A 24960-nucleotide genomic window follows, 5' to 3' on the forward strand; every position below is an offset into this window, starting at 1 on the left:
AAGAGACTGAGTCAGATCCTGCTACTTTAGATAGGGTGGTCAGAGAAGGTCTCTCTGAAGAGGGAATATTTGAGTAGAATCCTAAATAAACTGAGGAAGTACTCCTAGGTATAGGGCAAAGAACATTCCAGGCAGAGGAAACATCAAGGGCAAAGTCCTGAACTGGGAGCAGACTTGCCACATTCTAGGAGCAGCAAGAAGCTCAGTGTGGCTGTGTTAGAGGAGTGAGCTGAGAGGGGAGAGGTGTGAGATGAAGTCTGAGGTCATGGGACCCTGAGCTTGGAGGGCCTTCTTGGCCTTGGTAAGGGGTTTGAATTTTATTCTGAGCATGAGAAAACGTGAAGCAGGAAGGCCTGCTAAGAGGATATTTCAAAAGGCTGACTAGTCTGGGAATGTTAGCAATGTAGGTGGTAAAAATGGGTAGGTTTAATTAAGATATATTTTAAAGATAGACTTCATGGGACTTGCTGATAAAATATATGTGGAATATTTATTAACTCAGTAAATGTTAATTTCCATTCTTTAGATGATCTGAATAACTGCATCTAGTAAATGTGAAATTGTATTTGTCGAGGTTTAGCTTTGTCCTCTTCTTCAAGTTAATAATCATGCAGAATCTTGGCTTTTTTGTATAGTGGCTGGTAAGAAACTTATTTTGTGAGACTATTGATTTACATTATTGGAGGAAATTCTCTAAGATGATTGTGTTATAAAAAATTTTCATATCATAGAAAAACCAAATTTAATAATTTCTCAACTAAAAATTATCTTGCAGCTTAAATATATTCCTGTTAGAGAGATTCAGTAAAATACAAAAATAATTCACATGTACTGTCTGTATTACATTGTTTTTTGAAAACCTTCTCTGAATCAGCTTGTCTTTCAAGTATTTCTTTATTGCCATGTACGTTTTGAAGTTTGCAGTATTGCTTCTATTTTATTATTTTAATTATTTTCCAAAGGTCTGCTAATTACTCAGCCTAATCATGAATATCTAATAATTTATAACTTTAATAAATTATTCATTTTACGTGTATAATTTGTAATTTTTTTTTGTATTTTATAGAATGTTGTTCCAGCTGAAGTGTCCCTTGTTTGTGTAGTGAAGCCAGATGAATTCTGGGATAAGAAAGTAACACATTTTTGTTTTTGGAAAGAAAAGGATAGACTTGGCTTTGAGGTAAATATACTCTATAAAAAAATAGAAGTGTGTTATATCTTTAAAAACAGCATTTTGCTGGTATTATTTTGTTTGTTCAGCATTGGATACTAAGCAGTGCTTATGCCATGCTCAATCAGTACCTAAGTAATGATTAATATTTAGTCAGCACTCACATACTTGTTGAATGAATTATGATTCCTTGTCAAGGCCACAAATGCTTTCTTGTTTTCATTTTCATCACTCTTTGTGAATCTTTGGAATAAGTAGAAGCTTTTTATTAAAAACATTTTTAGGGACTTCCTTAAAAATCCGACATGCTGCGCAGCACGACCAAAAATAAATAAATAAATGAAAATAAAAACATTCTTATTACATTACCAAGAAGACATTTAACTAATACTAGGAAATCCTAGACATTTAGAAATTGAAGTTAGAGCCTATTTTGTATGATGTCATAATTATTTCTTAGTATCTGGTTTGGTTTTGATACGTGAAAACCTGTTTTGATACAGTTATCCATCCTTTCCTTTTGGCATTACTCTCTCTCTCTTACTTTTCTTGTGTGAAAGCTTGGTTGACCCTTGAACAACATGGGTTTGAACTGCACAGGTCCACTTACAAGTGGATTTTTACAGTCAGCCCTCCCTATTTCGGGTTTAACATCCACAGATACAGAGGGCCAACTGTATTCATTGTACTTTGCCATCTTATGTAAGGGAATTGAGCACCTGTGGGTTTTGGTATCCATGGGGTTTCCTAGAACCAATCCCTTGTGGACACTGAGGGAGGGCTGTACATATTACTGTAGATCAGAAAGAAGTCCTAAGATGGAATACAAATTTAAACAATTTAGTCATAATTTTCCTTCCACAGCCTATTAATCCCAGCTTCCTAGTAGGAGAGTTGATAGATACTAAACTTTACATTAGTTAAAGTGTGGAAGCACTGAAGGGTGCAAAACCTAACTCAACCCTGTAGAATCTAGCCTTGGAATGTTTACAGGAGTCAGACAATACAGACTCATTGTGGACTTTGCCAGACTACAATAGTCATTTTTATTTTCAGTAAAGTCAATATGTTTTGGTATGGAGGAAGAGTCTCCAAGGTGTCTTAGATAAAGATTTAAGAAAATCTAGTTAAAAGTTTTCAAATGAGGTAGCACAAAATGTCTTTAAAACGTGTGCACTTAAAAAAAAAAAGTTAACTTAAAAAAAAGTTAACTGCAGTAACTGCAGTTAAAAAAAAGTTAACTGCACTTAAAAAAAAAAAAGTTAAGTGCAGTAAAATTCATCCATTTTAGTGTACAGTTCTGAGAGTTCTGACAAACACAGACCGGTCTGTAACCATCACCATAATCAAGAAACTAAGGAATATTTCATTACTCCAGAAATTCTCTCATGTTCTTCTGTAGTCAACTCCTTCTTCCATCTTTAGTCCCTGACAACCACTGATCTGTTTTATGTCCCTGTGGTTTTTGCCTTTTCCAGAATGCCATGTAACTGGAATGATAAAGTACGTAGCATTTTTAATCTGCTTCTTTCACATATGCATTTGCATTTGGGATTCATCCATGTTGTTGGATGTACTGGTAGTTCCTTTCTTATTGCTGAGTAGTAATCCACTGTGTAGATGTACCACAGTCTGTTTATCCATTCCCCAGTTGAGGGACATTTGGGGTTGTTTTCAGTTTTTGGTGATTATAGATAAAGTCACTGTAAACATCTGTGTATAGGCTTTTGTGTGAAGTTTTTATTTTAAGAGATAAAATACCTAGGAGTGGGATTCTTGGGTCATATGGTTAAGTGTATGTTTAATTTTATAAGAAACTTCCAAATTGACAGTTTCAAGGTGGCTGTATCATTTTGCATTGCCACAGGCATAGTGTGAAAGTTCCAGCTGCATCTTTGTCAGCACTTAGTATTGTCAGGTTTTCTTTGTTTTTAAATTATAGTTACTCTAGTAGGTGTGTAGAGGTATCTCAGTGTGGTTTTAACTTGCATTTCTCTAATGATTAATGATATGAGTATATTTTCAAGTGCTTGTTTGCCATCCATGTACCTTCCTTGGTGGTGTCTGTTCAATTCTACCCAATTTTTAAAAAAGAATTAAGCCTTTTTGTTTTCATATTATTGAATTTTGAGTTATTTATGTATTTTGGATAGAAATCCTTTATCAGATATGTCATTTGCAAAAATTGCATCTCCATCTGTTCGCTTTTTCATTCTCTTGACAGCATTTTTAAAGAAGTTTTTAACTTTGATGAAGTCTGATTTTTAAATTTTTCTTTTATGAATCAGGCTTTTGGTATCATAGCTGAGAAATCTTTGCCTAATCCAAGGTCACAAAGATTTTCTCTCATGTTTTGTTTTAGATGTTGTATAATTTTAGGTTTTATATTTAGATCTATCCATTTTGAGTTAATACTTGTATAAATTATAGTCTGACAATATATATTTTGTGACTTCGGTTATTTTAAGTTTGTTAAGGTTTGGTTTTTGACCCAGTATATGCTCTATCTTGGTGATTTCCTTATGCACATGTGTTCTCCATGTACTGTGCATGTGTGAATTCTGCTGTTATGGGTGGAGTGATCCATAACTGTCAAGATTGTTCATAGTATTGTTCAGGTCTTCTTTAGTCTTTGTAATATTCTGTCCACTTATTCTATCAATTACTGAAAGAGGAATATTGCATTCTTCAACTATAATTGTGGATTTATTTCTCATTTCTATCAGTTTCTTCTTCATGTATTTTTAAGTTCTTCTGTTGAGTTCATAGATTTAAACTCATTATGTCTTCTTACTGAGTTGACCAGTTTATCATTTCATTATTAAATGTCCCTTTTTTATCCATGATAATAATCAGGTTCTGAGGTGCACATTGTCTGATACTAATGTAGCTACTCCAGCTTCCTTTGACTAGTGTTTGCATATTGTATCTTTTTCCATATTACCTGTTTACGTATCATCTATTTACCTATTTCTTTACATTTAAAGTGGATTTTTTATAAATATAGTATAGTTGGGTCTTGTTTTCATATCCAGTCTGACAATCTGTCTTTTCATTGGTTTATAATACCATTTATATTTAATGTAATTATTAATATGGTTGGATTAAAATCTTCCGTCTTGCTAGATTTTATGTATTTTTTTCTTTTTCTGCCTTCTTTTGGACTGAGTATTTTTATGATTACATTTTATCTCCATTATTGACTGGTAATTTATATCTTTTAAGTTTTTTTTTTCCAGTGGTTGCCCTAGGTTTACAATATACATCTTTAATTAATGGAGTCTTATCTTCAAATAATATACCACTTAACACTGGTAATTCCTTAATACAGTATATCTCTAATACTTTCTTCCATTGTTTACATATTTTACTTTTACTATAGTGTAAGCACAAAATATATTGCTACTGTTTTTGCTATAGTCTCTTGTCTTTTATAGCAATTAAAATAATAAAAAATGAATTTCATATTTACCTGCATTTATGACATTTCCAGTGTTCTTCATTTTTTTTTAATTAAACATTTCTTTACTATTACTACAAACTTTTACTTTGCTTAATATGTGTTGTGAATGATCATAAGATACATTTAACATATAGTGTTTCCCATTCTTAGTTTTCCCCAGGGCTCTTCCTTTGGGAAGCATCTCCTGGAAGTATGGTTGCTCACAACACCCAGTGTTCTTCATTTCTTTTCAGCTTTTTGGTTGGTATATTCCTTCTGCCTAGAACTTCCTTTAAAAATATCTTACATTGCAGGTCTGTTTGCATTGAGTTTTCTCAGATTTTGTTTGCCTGAAAAAAGTCTTTATTTCAGTTTTGAAAGTTATTTTCTGTCAGTATAGAATTTTCTTTCATTGTTTGTTTGATTTTTTTTCTTTTAGCACATTAACTATATCACACCATTGCCTTCTCATTTCCTTGGTTTCTGAGGAGAACTCTACTATTATTTGTATCTTTGGTCCCCTATATGTTATATATCTTTTATCTTCCTTGGCCACCTTCAAGATTTTTGCTTTGTTTTTGGTTTTCAGCAAAAACTGAAATTTTTTTTCAAATCTAGACATTTTGTAATGTCTAGATATGTTTTATTTGGTGTTAATTCTATTTGTTGTTTGCTGCACTTCTTGGATCACTGGTTTGACTTCTGCTATCACTTTTGGAAAATTCTTAGACATTTTCATTTCAAATATTTCCTCTGCCCCATTTTGTTTTTCTACTCCTTCTAACCTCCAATTGCATGTATGTTAGACCATTTGAAAATTTCTCACCATTCTAGGTTGGTGCTCTATTTTTTTTTTTTTTTTCTTTTTGTGTTTCAGTTTGGGTATTTTCTCTTGATCCATTTTCAAGTTCACTGTTTGTTTCCTTGGCTGTGTTGAGTTTATTAATGAGCCAGTTGTAAATGCACTTTATCTCTTTTACCATGTTTTTGGTTTGTAGCATTTCTACTAGATTCTTTCTTATGGTTTCTGTCTCTTTGCTGTAATCCCCATCTGTTTTGCATGTTGTCTTGCAGTTCTTCCATGAGAACTGTTAGCATATATCATGGTTATCTTAAATTCCATACCTAATAGTTCCAATATCTTGGGTCTGTCTTACTCTAGTTATGTTGTTTGGGTTTTTTTCCTGACAGTGGGTTGTTTTCTTTCTTGCTTTTTGTATGTTGGGTGTTGGACATCTTGTTTAGGACAGTAAAGACTGAGATAAATCGTATTTTTGCCTGCACATGGACCCATCTTGGTTTGTGTTAGGCTTTTAGTGGGGCAGGGGAGGGGTTGATTTAGTCTAGCCAGGAGTTGAATTGGCTTTGGCTTTTGTTGTTGCTCTTCTTTTCCTCAGTGTATCACAGGCTTTAGATTCCTCTAGAGTTAGTGTTTGTCTCACCCTCAGCTGTAGGTCTTTCCTTTGCACCTGTGCCTCAGAAAAGGTCTCTGTTTGCACTGTTGACCCTCCTCAGGAATAGAGTGCTGTTACTTGTTACTCAGTGTTTGTTGGTAGGGCATTTTCTGTTGTTCTGATTCAGCCCCAGTCTTAGGCAGGCTCTGTGACCCAGGGTCTAGGGGATAGGGCCCTCTTCCCCAGCTTTAGGAGGCCTATGGTAGTCTGGGCTCATAATATATTCCTGCCTCCATTGGGATAGAGGGCCTGTCTTTCCCCTTCCTGTATCAGCAGTGGGGTTTTATTTGTGCTCTAAGGTCATCCAGGCTTGCTGCCTTCCCTTGGGACCTGAAGGTTTTTGTTCTCTAGGGGAGAAAGAGTTGAAGAATCTGGGCTGTGCTTCAGCTTCGTGCCTTTACAGTGGTGGTTGCTGTTCCCTTCCCCCAGACCTGTTTTGAAGTTTCTTATCCTCCCTACCCCCATCTTTCTTATGAGTCCCTGGGAGGTCTGTGGAGAAGAGTCTACAAGTGAGTTTGAATTCTTCTTGTATCTTTGCTTCCCACAGGTTCTATGCTTTCATACTAAACCACATGTGGCCTTACGCAATTCATTAAAAACTTTAGCTGAATTCTTACCTGGCTTGTATCATACCTGGTATTTTCCCCAGGTAAGCAAGTGCTCCAGCTGCATGTGTCCTTGGATTTCATCTTTCCTTAGATTTCAGGTTAATTGGTGTTCCTGTGGACTTACAACTCTCTGATGGGTTCAAGAAAAGTTGTCATTTTTCAGATTAATATGCATTATTTTGTTGTTGTTGTAAGGATTGGAACACTGCTCTTTCCATCTTTCTACATATCCTAAGCAGAAGACAGTTGTTTTGTTGTTCAGTTTTATCTTGCAAACTTTTGTCATTGGTTGACTTGACTGTGATGTAGACTTATTAGAAGCTGTGTGCCAGCAGTGTAAGGGAAGGCAGCCCTGGCTGCTGGATTATGTTAGGAAAGGTGTTACCCTGATTGCTGGATAGGAAGCTGCATACCAAGGAGGAGAATCAAAAGTGTAGTGAGGGAAGAAAGTAAAAGCTGAATGTAGGAGGCCTGGATGTTGCCATGGTGAATGAGTATTTCATACAGGCAGGGAAGTCTACCTTTCATGCCAGAGGCATGCAGGAAATGTTGCTCTGAAAGAATGCAAAGTGGACGGAGGCCAGTGGTTCAGAAACTAACTCTGTGAACTCCAAGTAGAAGCAAAGATCCTTTTGTGAGGAACCTGTCACATCCTGCTTAGGTGTGCACATCTGATCGGAAATACTATGTATGCCTAGTTGGGTCTCATGCTATATGAATTTGTAGTGGCTAAATACCCTTGCATCTTAGAGGAAAAAATGGAAGACAGAGAATTCCTGTCTGCCTTGAACTGATATCATAGATTGATGTTTTAAGACTCAGGTGTTAAAGCTTCTTCTGTCAATATATTTTCTTTTAGACACTAAAGAGATTCAGTTAGAATATTTTTCCCAAGTAAATAAGCACTAGACACTTATTTAAAAGCCTAATGTCCTAATGAGACGAGAGTAATTTCAAATGCTGGCTAATATACCGCCAAACATAATCAGCTTTAAGGGGCAATTCAACACCAGCCATTAAATGATACTTAGAGCTATATATAATTAAATTCAATATAGATGTTTGTTTGATCAATAATTATTTTCCATGATGTTATTTTGGATCATTTGGGCTGTTGTAATTCAGCCTATGTTTTTGTATATATTCTAAATATTTTTAAAAGGATAACTTTGTTATGAGTACTGGTGTTCCTGTAAGCCAAAGTTTGTGTTTTACCTTATTGAATTATTCATAACAAAGACTTATTACTAGCTGTCCACAATATTCATCAAATAAACATCCAGTTGTCATTTTAATGACAACCTGTTCCCATGATTTCACATTTTCTTGCCTATCATCCTCTCTAAATTCTTTCTTCTAGATGGGCTTCCTCTTGTTCACTTCCCTAATGTTTTTCATCAGCAACTGAATATTCTTTACTCATTGGTCACCTAAATGTTTCTTTATATATCCTTCTTGTCTCTGAAATTGATACCTACCTGTTAATTTTCCTTTTTAGCAACTCAGATATTCCAGTACTTTCTGACCTTCAGCAACATTATACCTGGTGGCTTTGATACCTTTTGCTGGTTAGATAATAGTATCTATAGTCTGTCTAATGACAAGGTAAAATTGAAGTAGTACTGGCGTTAATCTTGTCCTCAAATTGAGAAAGTAATAATCAAAATGATCTCACCTTTTCATTCTTTATTGTCATTCATGAGAGTCAACGTGTTTTTTTTACTGGTAATGATAACCAGCCACCATTCTAAGTTGTTTTCTTCTCTTACCTCGTCTTATTACTACATCTGATCCTGTTCTCTTTTTGAGGTCATACTAATGTTAGGATCTAGGACCAAAGACTTCCTTCATGTTTCTCTGTCAAGAATACCTCTGGCTCCATCTCTTCTGACTTCTTTGTAGTTTTTGCAGAAAGTTATTTCCTTTAGTGAGAAAAATATCCTTCCACAAACAGATGTAAGCAGACGTACACTTTGAAATAGTATGTGTATAACGCATACACATGAATCTGTACTAAGCACACAAAGATATATACAAAGACACATTTTCATTTTAGATCTTGCACATACATTGTTAGCATAAATAAAATTAAAAAATAAATAAAACATCTGAGTGCCTGCAGAGTGAAAGGTTCAGTGTTAGGTTCTTTGGGAATGTTTTATTAGGAGAGGATAAGTGTTTTAGTTACAGATGGAAGAGTGGCAGTAAAGGAGAAGTAAGTTTTAAGTCTTTTTGTAAATTGAATTCCAGAAAACCTTCATAGATGTTTTGATTAAGGACCATATGATAAATATCTTTCTCCTCAAACTTGCTGAACAACGCTGTGTGCTAGTTAATAAAATACTGTGGCTTAGTTCAATTTGTCTTGTCTTAACCTCTCTAACATATATAAAATAAAGGAAAAAGTAATATTTATGTAGGACTTTACTATTTTAAAAATATTATGTTTTTTTATTTCCTTTGAAAGGACTTGGCAAAAACTCATGTAGGTAGTGGTCTTTTTCCCTCCTTTTTGTAGTTCCTCCATTTTACTCTGGTTCTGTTTGTGCTTGTTACTAGGTTTCAGATTTCCCTGGAAATAGATCTGAAATTTAGATTTCTGTTTCTTAAAATGATAGCTGCTTTGAATATAACCAATAAACCTTTTCTTCAAGAATTTAATTGTATCCATACATATTAGGATATTCATGGAGGTGGCTATTTGAAGATAATTAACAATTGCTTACTAGATAAAAATTAGAATATAATCCCCACCATATCCCTGAACAGATAAGATAAAGCATATGTTGAAGTGTGATTTTCATAAGGGTAAAATCATGACTCCTATGTAAGTATAAAATAAGTGTAAATTAAACGTATTATGCAACTCATTAACTAATGAAGTTATCAGTAATTTGTGAGGTGTGGTTCAAAGAGCATTTGAAGAATTTAGGATTTTTATAGGCAGATAAGCTTGCCAAATTAGATACAAAACTAGTTAATGTCCTGCAGATCCATAAATTCTAAACTTCGAGGTTCTCTGTTACCCTACTGGACAGAAATTTATCTACTGCACAGATCATAAATTATTTGCATTTCTTCTGGACAAAATCTGAAAGTTAACCCCTGTCCCTACAGATGTTAGTACCTATTGATTAGTCTGTAGAAAGTCAGTCAAAGGCACGAGCTCAGCACTGCATGAACAAACACCCAGTAATATCTTTTGACCATTCCCTAAGATTTAGATAGTTTTTCGGATATGTGAATTATATTTTTTATAGGATTATATTTTGTAAAATTTGAATTTGGACATTAGTGACATGCTGAACATTCATATCACTGCAGAATAATAGAAACTACTTTCTGAAGTTTGATATTATGTTTTTCATATCAGTCTCTCTTTGAGCTTTGTATTCCTAGCCAGGACTAGTGTTTTTTAGTGTTTTCCCATATTATTTTACAAATTTTTAAATGCTTAAAGGAAGACTTCATTTTAAAAAATATTCCCCCTTTTAAAACTATAAGCAATTTGTTTCATTTAAAATACATTGTTTTTTTTTCTTTATACCTTTTGACCCCCTTCACCCATTTCTTCCAACCCCCACCCCACCTCTGGCAACCACCAAGCTGTTCTCTATATTTATGAGCTTGTTTTTTGTTTTTTTAAGTAAATTTATTTATTTATTCATTTTTGGCTGTGTTGTGTCCTCGTCTCTGCGCGAGGGCCCTCCCTAGTTGCGGCGAGCGGGGGCCACTCCTCATCGCGGTGCGCAGGCCTCAAACCATCGCGGCCTCTCGTTGCAGAGCACAGGCTCCAGACGCGCAGGCTCAGCAGCCGTGGCCCACGGGCCCAGCTGCTCCGCGGCATGTGGGATCCTCCCAGACCAGGGCTCGAACCCGTGCCCCCTGCATTGGCAGGCGGATTCTCAACCACTGCACCACCAGGGAAGCCCTTGTTTTTGTTTTTGTTTGCTAATTTTTAAGATCCCACATATAAGAGACACTATTTTTCTTTCTCCTTCTGACTTATCCAGAAGGTACAGAGGTTTTGGAGGAACCTCTGTGCTGTTTTCCGTAGTGGCTGCACCAGTTTACATTCCCACCAGCAATGCACAAGGGTTCTGTTTTCTCCACATTCTTGCCAACACGTGTTATTTCTTGTCTATTAGATAATAGCCATTCTAGCAAGTGTGAGATTGTATCTCATTGTAGTTTTGATTTGCATTTCCCTGATGATTAATGATGTTGAACCTGTTGGCCATCTTTATGTCTTCTTTGGAAAATATCTGTTCAGATTTTCTACCCATTTTTTAATCGGATGTTTGTTTTTTTGCTATTAAGTTGTATGAGTTCTTTATACATTTTAGATATTAGTCCCTTATCAGATATATGATTTCTAAATACTGTCTCCCATTCAGTTGGTTGCCTTTTCATTTTGTTGATGGTTCCCTTTGCTGTGCAGAAGCTTTTTAGTATGATGCAGTCCCACTTACTTATTTTTGCTTTTGTTGCTTTTGCTTTCGGTGTCAGATTAAGAAAAATCAGTGCCAAGACCTCTGTCAAGGAACTTACAGCATATGTTTGCTTCCAGGAGTTTTAAGGTTTCAGGTCTTAACGTTGAAATCTTTAAACCATTTTGAGTTAATTTAATTGAGTTTAAAATCTTTCTAATATTATCAGTTGACTAGTTAGTTGTAGATCTGTCAGTCATTCAAGATTTATCACTCAGCTAGAAATCATAAATGATATGGTGGTTTTATTTTAAATGAAACACTCGTCAATAACAGAAACCATAAAATTCACTGATATTTGTTATATATAACAACTTAATAAGGAGCATAAGAATGGTAATCCTGAAAATTTGCCTCAAGACAATTATCCCCAGATGAATAAATTGTACTCGTTTCATCAAAATTATTATTTCAATATCATAATGTCTTTAGTACTCTAAAAATTATGGTAAAAAAGATAGTATATAATGTGATTAAATTGAATTTGGATCTTCATTTATGGGGAATGAAAGACTTTCTACACAGTCAGTGAGTTGTCTACCAGGCCAGCCTTGCAAATGTTTTCTCATATATAGTTGCTTAAAAAGAAACGTAAAAATCATAAAAATAAACCAGCTAGATATTTTTTTTAAGTGTAAAAGTTAAATTTCAAAGATCAGTTTATAAAAATAGTTTCCCCCTCTGTTTTTGATGGCATAATACCATTTTTCATCCTAATTTATATGTAGTCTTAAAATCCAACATGAAAGTCGTTTTAAAAATGATTTACAATTCATTCTGTATCTTACATAACTATTTTAAAATTAAAGATTATGACTTCCATTTGTAGATGGGAAGAGCCAGAATTGGTCTTTCTTTTACTTTGGTATACGTTAAGACGGTATTATGAAGTTCACTTTAATTCAGTATTTTATAATATTAATAATTTAGTGAATTCTTTTTTTAAACTTAAAGCAAGCTCATTGTATATTACTTCTACATTATGTTCTGGGAAAAAGTGATAAAATGCTGTGGAATGATATAAGATTTTCATACCTGTTTGGGAAGTACTGCTTTAGAGTGATGCAGTGGACTGTTTTCTAAAATGTACAGTACCTTTGGAAAATGTATTATTTTAAGTATTTTTTGAAAAAAATGAAATGTTGAGTTCGTGGTTCCATCTTCTCCACAAGCAAGGCATTGTTTGATTTTTAAGGAGATTTGCTTTTGAGCTAGAAAAATGGTCTTCCTATCAATTAACCACTTAATTAGAGTAGATGACAATGTCAATAGATATTTGGAAGTTTTATAGTAGATAATAAAGAACTGACTATATTATGTTTAAGTGAATATTCTAATGCCTAGAGTCTTTTTGTACTTTTTAATATTTTTGCTGTAATTCATAGTGTTATTTCTTATTCGTTAAGTAGTCACTTAACTAACGATTATAGCTTTTTCTATAGCTTTGGAAAATATTTCTTCAGAATTTTCAGCAGTTATGTCATTATTTCTGTGTTTTCATATTTAGAATCATAGGTGAAAAGGGGTCAGACATAATACATGTGGCCTCAATATTATGTTTTGGACTCTTATTTTCTAGTTTTGTTTTTAATTTTGGTGATCATTGCTTTGGGGGACTGGATTTTTTATTTATCATTTTCTTCCTCTTTGCCGGTAATAAAACATCTCCTATAAGATAAAGTGACTCCCTGATTTGCATTGCTTTATGTTTAAACTTTTGTACAGGTTTGCTGTACTAGTGGCTTCTTTAAGAACTGTAACAGAAGGGAATATAGGAAATTTTACTAGTATTTTGTAATTTAAGAAGCTGCAATGAATGATTTTAGAGAAGATAACCTAGTGTGGGATTCCAAATCTGTTTTGCCACATTGGCTCTGAAATGTGTCAGTTTTCTCTTTTTTTTTCATGTAGATTATCTATTTTCTAATGTTTCTCTGCCTTCCTAACATCCAGAAATCTTTCTCTACACAACTTCTTTTTTTAGCATTTCTTTTTTAACATTTTACTTCAGGCCTGAAGCTCCCACTCTCCCCCACCCCACCCCCGAAAAACGCAGTGTCTTATTTTTGCTTGTGCCTTTGAATTTATTCTTTTTGTGAAATCACATCCCTCTGTGACATTTGCTATCACTTAGAATAGAGTTAAATTATCTGTCCAAACTTGATTTATCCTGTTGGAAGCAGTTGTCTGTAGTTTATACATTGCATTCTGGCAAGTGGTGTCATTTCCCAAAGGCCGGTGAACAGTTCTTTACCTTTGTAAACAGAGTGTACTTTTGCTGTGTGCTGGGAGTAGGGCTTCTCCTTCCTCTTTAGGATGCCACTCCTGACTCCCTTCAAAAAAGGTGATTCTTAGATATACAGCATTTTCATACAGTAAGATTCTTTCCTACTACTGCAAACTCTTCCTAAAATGTTGTTTCCCTCATTCTTTTTGAAACATGTATTATACAATAAAATAGAAGCAGTTAAAGCTGTTTTGCCAGCCTCCTCTACACTTTCTCCTCTCAAGTAAAGATGAGATTACTGCATTGGAAACTGAGATATTTCATCAGGGTAGATAGTTCTCTAAATTGTTAATTTGAAGTGTTGGTGGTTTTCAGTCAGCTGACTGTTTAAACTATTGTGCTTTTTTTTCACATTATTTAGCTTTGAGATACCTTTGCTGTTGATATAATTCTGTATATCTACATGGCAGATCTACTGTTTTCACTTTGAACAGCCACCAGTGAATTTTATAAGAATATGGATTCTATAAAATTTTTGTGATGATGGAGAACATTTGTTCTATGCAGGTCTCTATAATTATGATGTTCCCTTGTTTATGTTTGTTTTGCATATGTAAAAATATCATAATAGGAGTAATCTTAGCCAACTATTTAAAAAATTATATTTAGTAAGGGATAGTATACTCTCAAATATATTTTACATCATGAAAGAATCTGTACTATTTACATTTAAGTTGATTTTTTAGGAAAAAGCTTTCAAGAGGAATATTCAGATGTAAATAAACTTTTGCCATATATAACAATAACTGCGAATTTTCCCTTTGGCTTATTAAACTTGAAATCTGTTGCTAATGATTTTAATGTATTTAGGAACTACAACTGCAAAATGATTTTAATATATTTAGGTATAATAGTGAGATTAACCAGAGTGGGTAGAAAGTGACAAGTGCTCTTTTTCATTGGGCAAGACAGGTCATATATTAGAGAAAATGGCCCAAATTAAATGTATAGGATGACAACTCATTAGAATTATGACCTCTTAGAGCTTAAAGAGACATCACAGATAATTTAATGCAGCTGCCTTCTTTGGCACATGGGGAGATAAGCCTGGAGTGAATTCCTTTAGGTTGACTTCTACAAGTCAGTGAATTTGTGGCAGAGCTAGGGCACAAACGTGGAATGATTGGCTCCTGGCTCAGTATCCTTCCAATTATCATATATTGGTGTTTAACCTAGGAAAGGGATTTGGAAATCATTTGGGGTATTCTAGTAAAGCCTTTGGCCCTCTGTGCTACTACGACCAAAGGGACCACATTTAGATTTAGTTAGAGTATTTTCAGTAAAGGCTTTAGAAGCAAACCAGAAAACTTTAATCTATTTCTTTTTTACAAAAGCGTGCACAACTCTCTCTGGAATATTGCAGAAACGAAAAGCTCATTTACTTTGTAGAAGCATGACTTATTTATCCTTATATTCCCAGCACTATAACACATAACTTCTAATAAATAATACTTCTAATAAATAAATTTAATGTCCAGTAAATAAAGAATGTTGAACAAATGAATAACATATCATTAAAATGTCAAATTATAAGGGACATGATAGCAATTTCTCAAGAGATATGTTTTCACTGTTTAAACTGAATATTGTGCCAAATAAGGAGAGCAGAAATAGAAGAGCAGAAGAGCAAAAAGACCATTCATTATGTTATTTAAGTTTTCTATTCAGTCCTCTTTTCATGAGAGAGTGCTCTGGAAATGTTATCTTTTCAGATGTGAATTGATGCTCAATTTAGCAAGTAGTTTATTTCCTCATGGAATAAATACGTATTTCGTTGTTTCATTATTAGTATATTTCTGTTTAATAGATTGACAATTTTGAAGAAAGGAAAAGCCCCTCCCTGGGATCTGATTGTGTTTAATTTTCTTAGTGTGGAAGTTTCTGTCTTGATCCGAAAAGGAGTTGGTGGCAGATTAAATGGTTTCCGTGGCCTAACTCCACTTATTATTTCATGTTTAACATCATACCTGTCTCTGAGAACTAGTCTAAGGAAGTTGCATTAGAACAAGAGGATGAAATAGAGGCCCTCTTTAACAAGTTTTTCACTAAGAGGAAACCGTTTTCCGTGTTCTTTTTATTGTTTATCTTAAATTAACTCCCATTAGTACCAAAACAGGAGAACAGTGAAATTGATATGCTAAACTCTTCATAGTAGAGATAACATTAAATTGCCTTTTAAAATAGATAGGCATAATATAGTTTGTTGTTATTAAACTAACCAAAATGTAATTTGATGTTCAATATCTTTTTTATTTTTTTAATGGAAAAAAAGAGGCACATAAACTCCCTCTGCTTTCTGTCATCACCACCACAAGATTGTCCGTTTTTTCTCTAACCTCCTTATTTGTTGCCTCAGAAGAGTTACCCTTTCTTCAGTCTGAGTTGAGATCTCGTGGTGCCCCTTCTGTCAGTGATTCCCTACTTCTGTTCATTCTTTCTGTTTTTAGTATTTTAATATAGTATTTAGTACATATTCTTAAAAAATACGTATAACATAAAGCTTAATAATAAAACACTTGGGTACCCACAGCCCAACCTAAGAATCCAAATATCAACAGCTTGAAATAAATTTGAGTGCCCCTCCCTGGTCTCATTCACGTACCCCCCCATCCCTTAACACCTAACTTATTTGTGTCTACCCATCCTTTGTTCATGTTCTCGTGCGTGCGTGTGTGTTTGTGTGTGTTTATGTGTATTAAAAACATAAGTGGGAAAGACAAAATCTTTAGAAGAAAATAGGGAGTGTTTATCTTTTATTATTCTTTTATATCTATTTCTATAGAGTTCCCATTTAAAGATATTATTTATTCTTAAATAATATAGTTTCACCTATTTTTGAACGTTATAAATAATATCATGATTTTAGTCTTCAGTACCTTGCTTTTTCTCACTCATCTTTATATGTTTAAGATTTATGCATATTCTTACAGTAGATGTAGTCGATTCATTTTCACTGCTGACTGTTATTCCATTCTGTGAATAAAAACAATTTACTTGTTCTCCTATTGATGGACATTTGTGTTGTTTCCATTCTTTGACATTATGAATGATGTTTATAAATATTCTTACATATGTCTCCTGATAAATATGTATAAGATTTTTCTGCTTGCAGAATATCCAGGCATAGGTTTTAGAAATGTTCAAATTTTCAAGATAATGCCAAATTGTTTTCCAAAGGTGTTTTAATTTAGTTATCCACTTCTGCTGTGTAAGAATTCATGCTGCCCAACAGCTTTGCTGACACTTGATACCGGCTAAACCTGGATATTTGCCATTCATTTTGGTTTTTTCTTTTCTCAAATTGTTGTTGGGTTTCAATGTTATTCTAGTCTCATAATATGAGTTGGAGTATTCGCTGCATTTCTGTTCTTTGGAAGCATTTGTTTAAGATAGAAATGATCTGGGAGACTTCCCTGGTGGTCCAGTGGCTAAGAATCCGCCTTCCAATGCAGGGGACGTGGGTTCAATCCCTGGTCGGGGAACTAAGATCCCACGTGCTGTGGGGCAACTAAGCCCATGCGCCACAACTAGAGAGCCTGTGTGCTGCAATGAAAGATCCTGCATGCCGCAGCTAAGACCTGATGCAGCCATAAATAAATAAATAAATACTTTAAAAAAATTTTAAAAAAAAGATTGAAATGATCTGTTCTTTGATATCAATTGGTTGAAGTATAGTTAATTTACACTATTACATTAGTTTTGGGTGTACAGCATAATGATTTAGTATTTTTAGAGATTATACACCATTAAAAGTTATTACAAAACAATGGCTATAATTCCCTGGGCAGTATAATATATTCTTGTTGCTTATCTATTTTATACATAGTAATTTGTATCTCTTAATTCCATACCCCCATCTTGCCCCTCCCCCCTCCCCTCTCCCCGCTGGTAACCACTAGTTTGTTCTCTGTATCTATGAGTTTGTTTCTGTTTTGTTACATATAATCATTCGTTTTATATTTTAACTTCCACAAATAATTGATAACATATAGTATTTGTCTTTTTTTGTCTGACTTATTTCACTAAGCATAATAATCTCTAGGTCCATCCATGTTGCTGCAAATGGCTGAATTTGTTTTTTTTTTATGGCTGAGTAATATGCCATTTTATATATATATGTGTGTGTGTGTGTGTGTGTGTGCACCTGTGTGTATTTACACACAGGCACACACATATGTATATACACATATACCCACACACACACACACACACACACACACACACACACACACACACACCACATCTTTATCCATTCATCTGTTAATGGACACTTGGGTTGCTTCTGTATCTTGGCTATTGTAAGTAGTGCTACTATGAACATTGGGGTGCATGTATCTTTGAATTAGTGTTTTTGTTTTTTTCTGGATATATACCCAGGAGTGGAGTTTCTAGATCATATGGTAGTTCTATTTTTAGTTTTTTTGAGGAAACTCCATACTGTTTTCCACAGTGGCTGCACCAATTTACATTCTCACCAGCAATGTAGTGTGGTCCCTTTTCTCCACATTCTCGCCAACATTTGTTATTTGTGGTCTTTTTGGTGATAGCCATTCTGATAGATATGAGGTGATATCTCATTATAGTTTTGATTTGCATTTCTCTGACGATTAGCAAGATTGAGCATCTTTTCATGGGTCTGTTGGCCATCTGTATGACTTCTTTGGAAAAATGTCTATTCAAGGCTTTGCCCACTTCTTTATCAGGTTGTTTGGGTTTTTTGATATTGAGTTGTATCAGCTGTTTATTAACCCTTATTGGTCATATTATTTGGATATTAACTCCTTATTGGTCATATCATTTCCAAATACTTTCTACCATTCAGTAGGTTGTCTTTTTGTTTTGTTGATGGTTTCCTTTTCTGTGAAAAAGCTTTTAAGTTTGATTAGGTCCCATCTGTTTATTTTTGCTTTTATTTACTAATTCTTTTTTTTCCCTTAGGAGACAGATCCAAAAAAATACTGCTACAATCTGTGTCAAAGAATGTTCTATGTTCACCTCTAAGGATTTTATGGTTTCAGGTTTTACATTCAGGTCTTTAATCCATTTTGAGTTCATTTTTGTATATGGTGTGAGGAAATGATCTAATCTCATTCTTTTAGATGTAGCTGTTTAGTTTTCCCGGCACCACTTATTGCTAGGACTTCCAAAATTGTGTTGAATAAAAGTGGTGAGAGTGGGCATCCTTGTCTTGTTCCTGAATTTAGAGGAAAGGCTTTCAGCTTTTTACCGTTGTGTATGATGTTAGCTGTGGGTTTGTCATAACTGACTTTTATTATGTTGAGATATGTTCCTTCTATACCCACTTTGATGAGAGTTTTAATCATGAATGCATGTTGAATTTTGTCAAATGCTTTTTCTGTGTCTATTGAGATGATCATGTGATTTTTATCCTTTTGTTAATGAGGTGTATGACATTGATTTCTGAATATTGAACCATTCCTGCATCCCTGGAATAAATCCCTCTTGATCATGGTATATGACCCTTTTTATATATTTTTGGGTTCAGTTAGCTAATATTTTGTTGAGGATTTTTGCATCTATATTTATCAAAGATATTGGCCTGTAATTTTCTTTTTTTTTTGTAGTGTCTTTGTCTGGTTTTGGTATCAGGGTAATGCTGGCCTTGTAGAATCCATTTAGGATTGTTCCTTCATCTTCAGTTTTTTGGAATAGTTTGTGAAGAATTGGTATTAGTTCTTCTTTATATGTTTTGTAGAATTTCCCTGTGAAGCCATCCAGTCAGTCTGGGGCTTTTGTTTGCTAGGAGATTTATTTATTTATTTATTTATTTATTTATTTATCTATCTATCTATCTATCTATCTATCTATCTATCTATCTATTTATTTATTGCTGTGTTGGGTCTTCATTTCTGTGCGAGGGCTTTCTCTTGTTGCTGCGAGCGGGGGCCACTCTTCATCGCCATGTGCGGGCCTCTTACTATTGCGGCCTCTCTTGTTGCGGAGCACAGGCTCCAGACGCGCAGGCTCAGCAGTTGTGGCTCACGGGCCTAGTTGCTCCGCGGCATGTGGGATCTTCCCAGACCAGGGCTCCAACCCGTGTCTCCCGCATTGGCAGGCAGATTCTCAGCCACTGCGCCACCAGGGAAGCCCGCTAGGAGTTTTTTAAATTACAAATTCTGTTTTGCTACTAGTGATCAGTCTGTTCAGATTGTCTGTTTCTTCTTGATTCAGTCTTGGCAGGTTGTACATATCTAGACATTTGTCTGTTTCTTCTAGGTTGTCCAGTTGGTTGGCATATAACTGTTGGTAGTATTCTCTTGCAATTTTTTTTTATATCTCTGGTATCAGTTGTTATTCCTCCTTTTTTTCTCTTTTCTTTTGTTTATTTGGTTTCTCTCTTTTCTTCTTGGTGAGCCTGTCTAAAGGTTGATCAGTTTTGTTTATTTTTTTTAGAGAACCAGCTCTTGGTTTCATTGATCTCTTCTCTCTTTTGGTATCTATTTCATTTATTTCTTCTCTGATCTTTATTATTTCCTTTCTTTTGCTGACTTCAGGCTTTGTTTGTATTTCTTTTTCTAATTCCTTCAGATGGTAGGTTAGGTTGTTTATTTGAAATTTTTCCTGTTTCTTGAGGAAGGCCTGTATCGCTGCAAACTTCCCACTTAGAACTGCTTTTGGTGCACCCCATAGATTTTGGAAAGTTGTATTTCCATTTTCATTTGTCTTCAGGTATTTTCTGATTTCCTCTCTGATTTCTTCATTGATCCGTTGGTGTTTTTTGTAGCATGTTGTTTAGTCTCCACGTATTTGTGGTTTTCCCATTTTTCTTTCTGTAATTGATGTCTAGTTTCATTCTGTGGTGGTTGGAAAAAATACTTGATATAATTTCTGTTCTCTTAAATTTGTTGAGACTTGTTTTGTGGACTAGCTTGTGATCATTCCTGGAGAACATTCCATGTGCACTTGAAAAGAATGTGTATTCTGCTATTTTTGGATGAAATGTTTTGTAGACATCTGTTAAGTTCAGCTGGTATATTGTTTCATTTAAGACCACTGTTGCCTTACTGACTTTCTGTCTGGAAGGTGTCTATTGATGTAAGTGGGATGCTCAAGTCCCCTACTACTGTTTTATTGGGTTGGCCAAAAAGTTCATTTGGGTTTTTCCGTAACATCTTATGGAAAAACCCAAATGAACTTTTTGGCCAACGCAATATTATTGTCAGTTTCTTCCTTTATATCTGTACTATTTGCTTTATGTATTTAAGTGCTCCTGTTTTGGGTTTATATATGTTAACCAGTATAAAATCCTCTTCTTGTGTTGATACCTTTATCATTATATAATGTCCTTCTTTGTCTTCTGTTATAGCCTTTTTTAAAAAAAGTCTGTTTTGTCCCTGCTCTCTCATCATTTCCATTTGCATGAAATATCTTTTTCCGTCTCTCACTTTCAGTCTATGTATGCCTTTAGCACTAAAGTGAGTCTCTTATGGGCAGAATGTAGATGACTCTTGTTTTTTATCCAGTCAGCCACAGTGTCTTTTGATTGGAGCATTTAGTCCATTGACATTTAAAGTAATTATTGATAGGTATGTACTTATCGCCATTTTATTACTTGTTTTCTGGTTGTTTTTGTAGCTCCTTCTCTGTTGATTTCTTCTTTTTGTTTCTTCCCTTGTGGTTTGATGATTTTATTTAGTATTATGCTTGTGTTTCTTTCTTCTCAGTTTTTGTGTACTTATTGAAGGTTTTTGATTTGTGGTTACCATGGGCTTCATATATGTTGACTTATAACTATACCTACTTGTTTTAAACTGGTAGTCGTTTAAATTCAAACACATTCTAAAATATCTACATATTTTACTCCTTCCACTTTGTGTTTTTTTTTTTTTTTTAAACAAATTTTTTAAAAATTTATTTACGGCTTGTGTTGGGTCTTCATTTCTGTGCAAGGGCTTTCTCTAGTTGCGGCAAGTGGGGGCCACTCTTCGTTGCGGTGCGCGGGCCTCTCACTATCATGGCCTCTCTTGTTGCGGAGCACAGGCTCCAGACGCGCAGGCTCAGTAATTGTGGCTCACGGGCCTAGCTGCTCCGCGGCATGTGGGATCTTCCCAGACCAGGTGTCGAACCCGTGTCCCCTGCATTGGCAGGCAGATTCTCAACCACTGCGCCACCAGGGAAGCCCCACTTTGTGTTTTTGATGTCACATTTTATATCTTCATTTTATGCCTTCACTGTTTATATAAAGTTATAGTTGCTTTTATAATTTTTTGTGTTTTAATCTTTGTACTAGCTTATTTAAGTGGTTGTTACTCAGCCCTTACTGTGTATTTGCTTGTCCTAGTGAGATTTTCCCTTTTCCATGGATTCTTAACTTCCTTTCCACTTGGAGAAGACCCTTTAACACTTCTTTTAGAGTTGATTTAGTACTGATGAACCCTTCTAGTTTTTGCTTGTCTGAGAAGTTTTTTTTTTTTTTTTTATCTCTTCCTCATTCCTAAATGATAATCTTGCTGGGTAGAGTATCCTAGGTTGCAGTTTTTTCCCTTTTAGCACTTTAGGTATATCATGCCACTGTCTTCTGACCTGCAAAGTTTCTGCAGAAAAATCAGCTGATAGCCTTATGGGGATTCCCTTGTATATGAATCTTTGTTTTTCTCTTGCTGTCTTTAGAATTCTCTCTTTAACTTTTGCCATTTTAATTATGGTATGTTTTGGTATGGATCTGTTTGGTTTCATCTTATTTGGGACCGTCTGTGCCTCTTGTACATAGGTATCTGCTTCTTTCTTCAGGATTGGGAAGTTTTCAGCCATAATCTCATCAAATACATTTTTGATCCTCTTCTTTCTCTTCTCTCCTTCTGGGACCCCTATAATGCGAAAGCTGATATGTTTAATGTTATCCCAGAGATCTCTTAAATTGCTGTCATTTTAAAAAATTTGTTTTTCTTTTTGCTGTTCTGACTGGATGATTGCCATTATTCTGTGCAGAAGACTGCACCACTTAGTCTGCTATTCATTCCTTCTAGTGTGTTTTTTATTTCAGTTATTGAATCCTTCATTTCTGATTGGGTTTTTCTTGCTTTTTTCTAGTTCCTTGTTAAAATTTTCACTGTGTTAATCTATTCTTTTCCCTAATTCAGTTAACGTTCTTATTACTAATGCTTTGATTTCTTTTTCTGTAAATTGTTCATTTCTGTTTCATTTTTTTTTCCTGGTTATTCTCTTGCTATTTCATTTGAGACCAGTTCCTCTGCCTTTTCATTTTACTTTCTCTGTCTCTATGAATTTTGGTGAAATAGTTACCTATTGGGTCTTAAAGGGCTGTCCTTATGTGGGATCGTTCCTGTACAGACTGCATATGCCCAGTGCCCAGTGGTTGGAGAGCTGGATTTGACGTGGATGCCAGTCATGTCTTTCCTCAGGGTATGCTGGCCACTATCACTTTGGTAAGAGGTGGCGCTGGAGATGGAGGGGCCAGAGCTGTAGCCGGGTATGAGACGAGGCTTCTCCTCTGCTCAGTGGCCATCACTGCCCTTTCAGGTGTGGGGTCTGATCCCAAGTTGGTGGAGCAGAAGCCCTGAAGGTCAGGCCTGCGCTGACTTTGTTCCCTTTAAGTGTGTGCTTTCCCCTTTCCCAGCACCATGACCCTTGACCTGGAGTAGGGGAGTGCTGAAGCAAGTGGGGCCTGTTTGCACTCTTGGCTTGTTTTGCCTGCAGACAGATTCTAAGCTGCACCACCTTGCAGTTGCCAGCAATTGTTTCTCCCCCTTCACTAAGACACAGCCTTGGGGTCCAAGTCCCCTTTGTCAGCCCCAGCCAATCACACCCCCAGCCTCTGCCACCATTGCCCTGTCATGAAGCCACACCACAGGGCAGGTGGGGCCTCGTGGTCTCAGTGTGTATTGGGAGGTGAGCTGTAGTGGAGTGGCTGCTGTCAGAGTTCTGGGCTGCTTCTGATGCACTGCCTGAGTATGTGCCAACAGTGGCTGTCGCTGCTCTGCAACCGAGTTGCCTCTGAATCCACAGCTGAGCTTTCTCCTGGTCATGTGACCCCCTAGATCCAGTACCACTTGCAACATGGAGTAGGCAGGCCTGGAGCCTTTGCTTGGCTTCGGCTGGGATATGCACTGAGGCAGTCACAGGAAACCCTGCAGACACTGGATGGTCCTCAGTCTGTTCTCTCCTCATTGCCTCATGGGCAAACCAGCATGCACTTTTCTCACAAATGGAGTCCAGGCTTCCCATACCCCTCCAGTTAGTCCCAGCAGTCCTCCAGCCAGCCACGGGCCTGTCTCCCCTGTGTTGGACCCCAAGAGTGAGATGCCCAGTCTGTGGCTTGAACTGCTCACTCCCCAGGGCGGGTCTCCACCTATGTAATCTCTCTTTTCCTCTGTGTCCCCTTTCAGGGGCACAGGTCCCGACCTTATCATGTCTTTTCCCTTCCTACCTGATTCCATGTGGATCTTATAGCCTTTCTTGTATGGGAGTCTTTCTGCCAGTTTCCAGTTCATCTTCAGTGAGAATTGTTCCACACGTAGATGTACTTTTGATGTGTTCATGAGGGGGAAGTGAGTTCCACATACTCCTCCTTGGCCATCTTGATTGATCCTTTGTTCTTTAATTTTTAAAACTCACTTGTAAATTGGCTGGGCCTGGTATTTTCTTTCTGGGAAGATTTTTTTAAAAGAGAGATTTATATGTGTTTTAGTTTTTTAGTATTTTTATTATAAGGAGTTATGAACACATCAAAAAGTAAACAGAATATTATAGTTAACTCCATGTATCCCTATACCCAGTTCTAACAACTGTCAACCCATGGTCCACCTGCCGCATCCTTACCCCTATCCACTTTGCCCAAGGAAGGCTGGGGATGTTATAGTGAAGGAAATTTAAGACATTTGAATGTCTGCAGACTATTTTTTTAAAAATACAGCCCAAGACAATTATCATGCCTTAAAATAAATAGTTCCTTAATATCAAAGAACCAGTTGGTTTCAAATTTGATGAATGTTATAAAAGGATTTAGTAATATATAAAAATATTTTGTATAAGTAATATATTTTAAAATTTATTCATAAATTTATACATAAATTGTGAATGCACACAGATTGATTTATTTCTTTGAATTAGGATCCAGATACTGTCCAGATATTGTGATTGGTTTGAGATGCCTTTCCAAATGGATAGGTTTTAAAATCTTGTTAATGATTTCTGATTTGATTGGTTATTGATTTCTAACTTAATTTCATAGTGGTGATAGAACGTTATGAGTTATTTCCTTTGAAATGTACCAAGGTTTTCTTTATGACCTGATATACACTCAAGTTTTTAAATATTTCTTGTTTGCTTAAAAAGAATATGTAATTCTCTTATTATTGGTTGTGGAATTTTGTGTTAGTCCATTAAATTAAGCTTTTTAATCTTAATTTCTCTTTCTCTTCTCTTACACAATTTTTTTTTTCTTGGGGAGACCAGGATATGTGTTTTACAGGATTTTTTGTTTCAGTGAGCATCCACGTGGTGTAGTTTAACATATTATTCTCCTCT

General features: G+C 35.5%; 1 protein-coding gene across 6 annotated transcripts in view; it reads left to right on the plus strand.

Moving 5' to 3' along the window:
- SESTD1 (SEC14 and spectrin domain containing 1) overlaps positions 1-24960 on the plus strand; it is a 136839-nt gene that overhangs the window by 64352 nt on the left and 47527 nt on the right. For all 6 annotated transcript variants that reach the window (XM_068544846.1, XM_068544841.1, XM_068544844.1 and 3 more), the window contains one exon: positions 1067-1180. In XM_068544846.1, coding sequence (XP_068400947.1) covers positions 1067-1180 — 114 coding nt within the window. The remainder of the gene's footprint in view (positions 1-1066; positions 1181-24960) is intronic.

Source organism: Eschrichtius robustus, chromosome 5 (genome assembly GCF_028021215.1).
Source record: "Eschrichtius robustus isolate mEscRob2 chromosome 5, mEscRob2.pri, whole genome shotgun sequence".
Taxonomy (NCBI): domain Eukaryota; kingdom Metazoa; phylum Chordata; class Mammalia; order Artiodactyla; family Eschrichtiidae; genus Eschrichtius; species Eschrichtius robustus.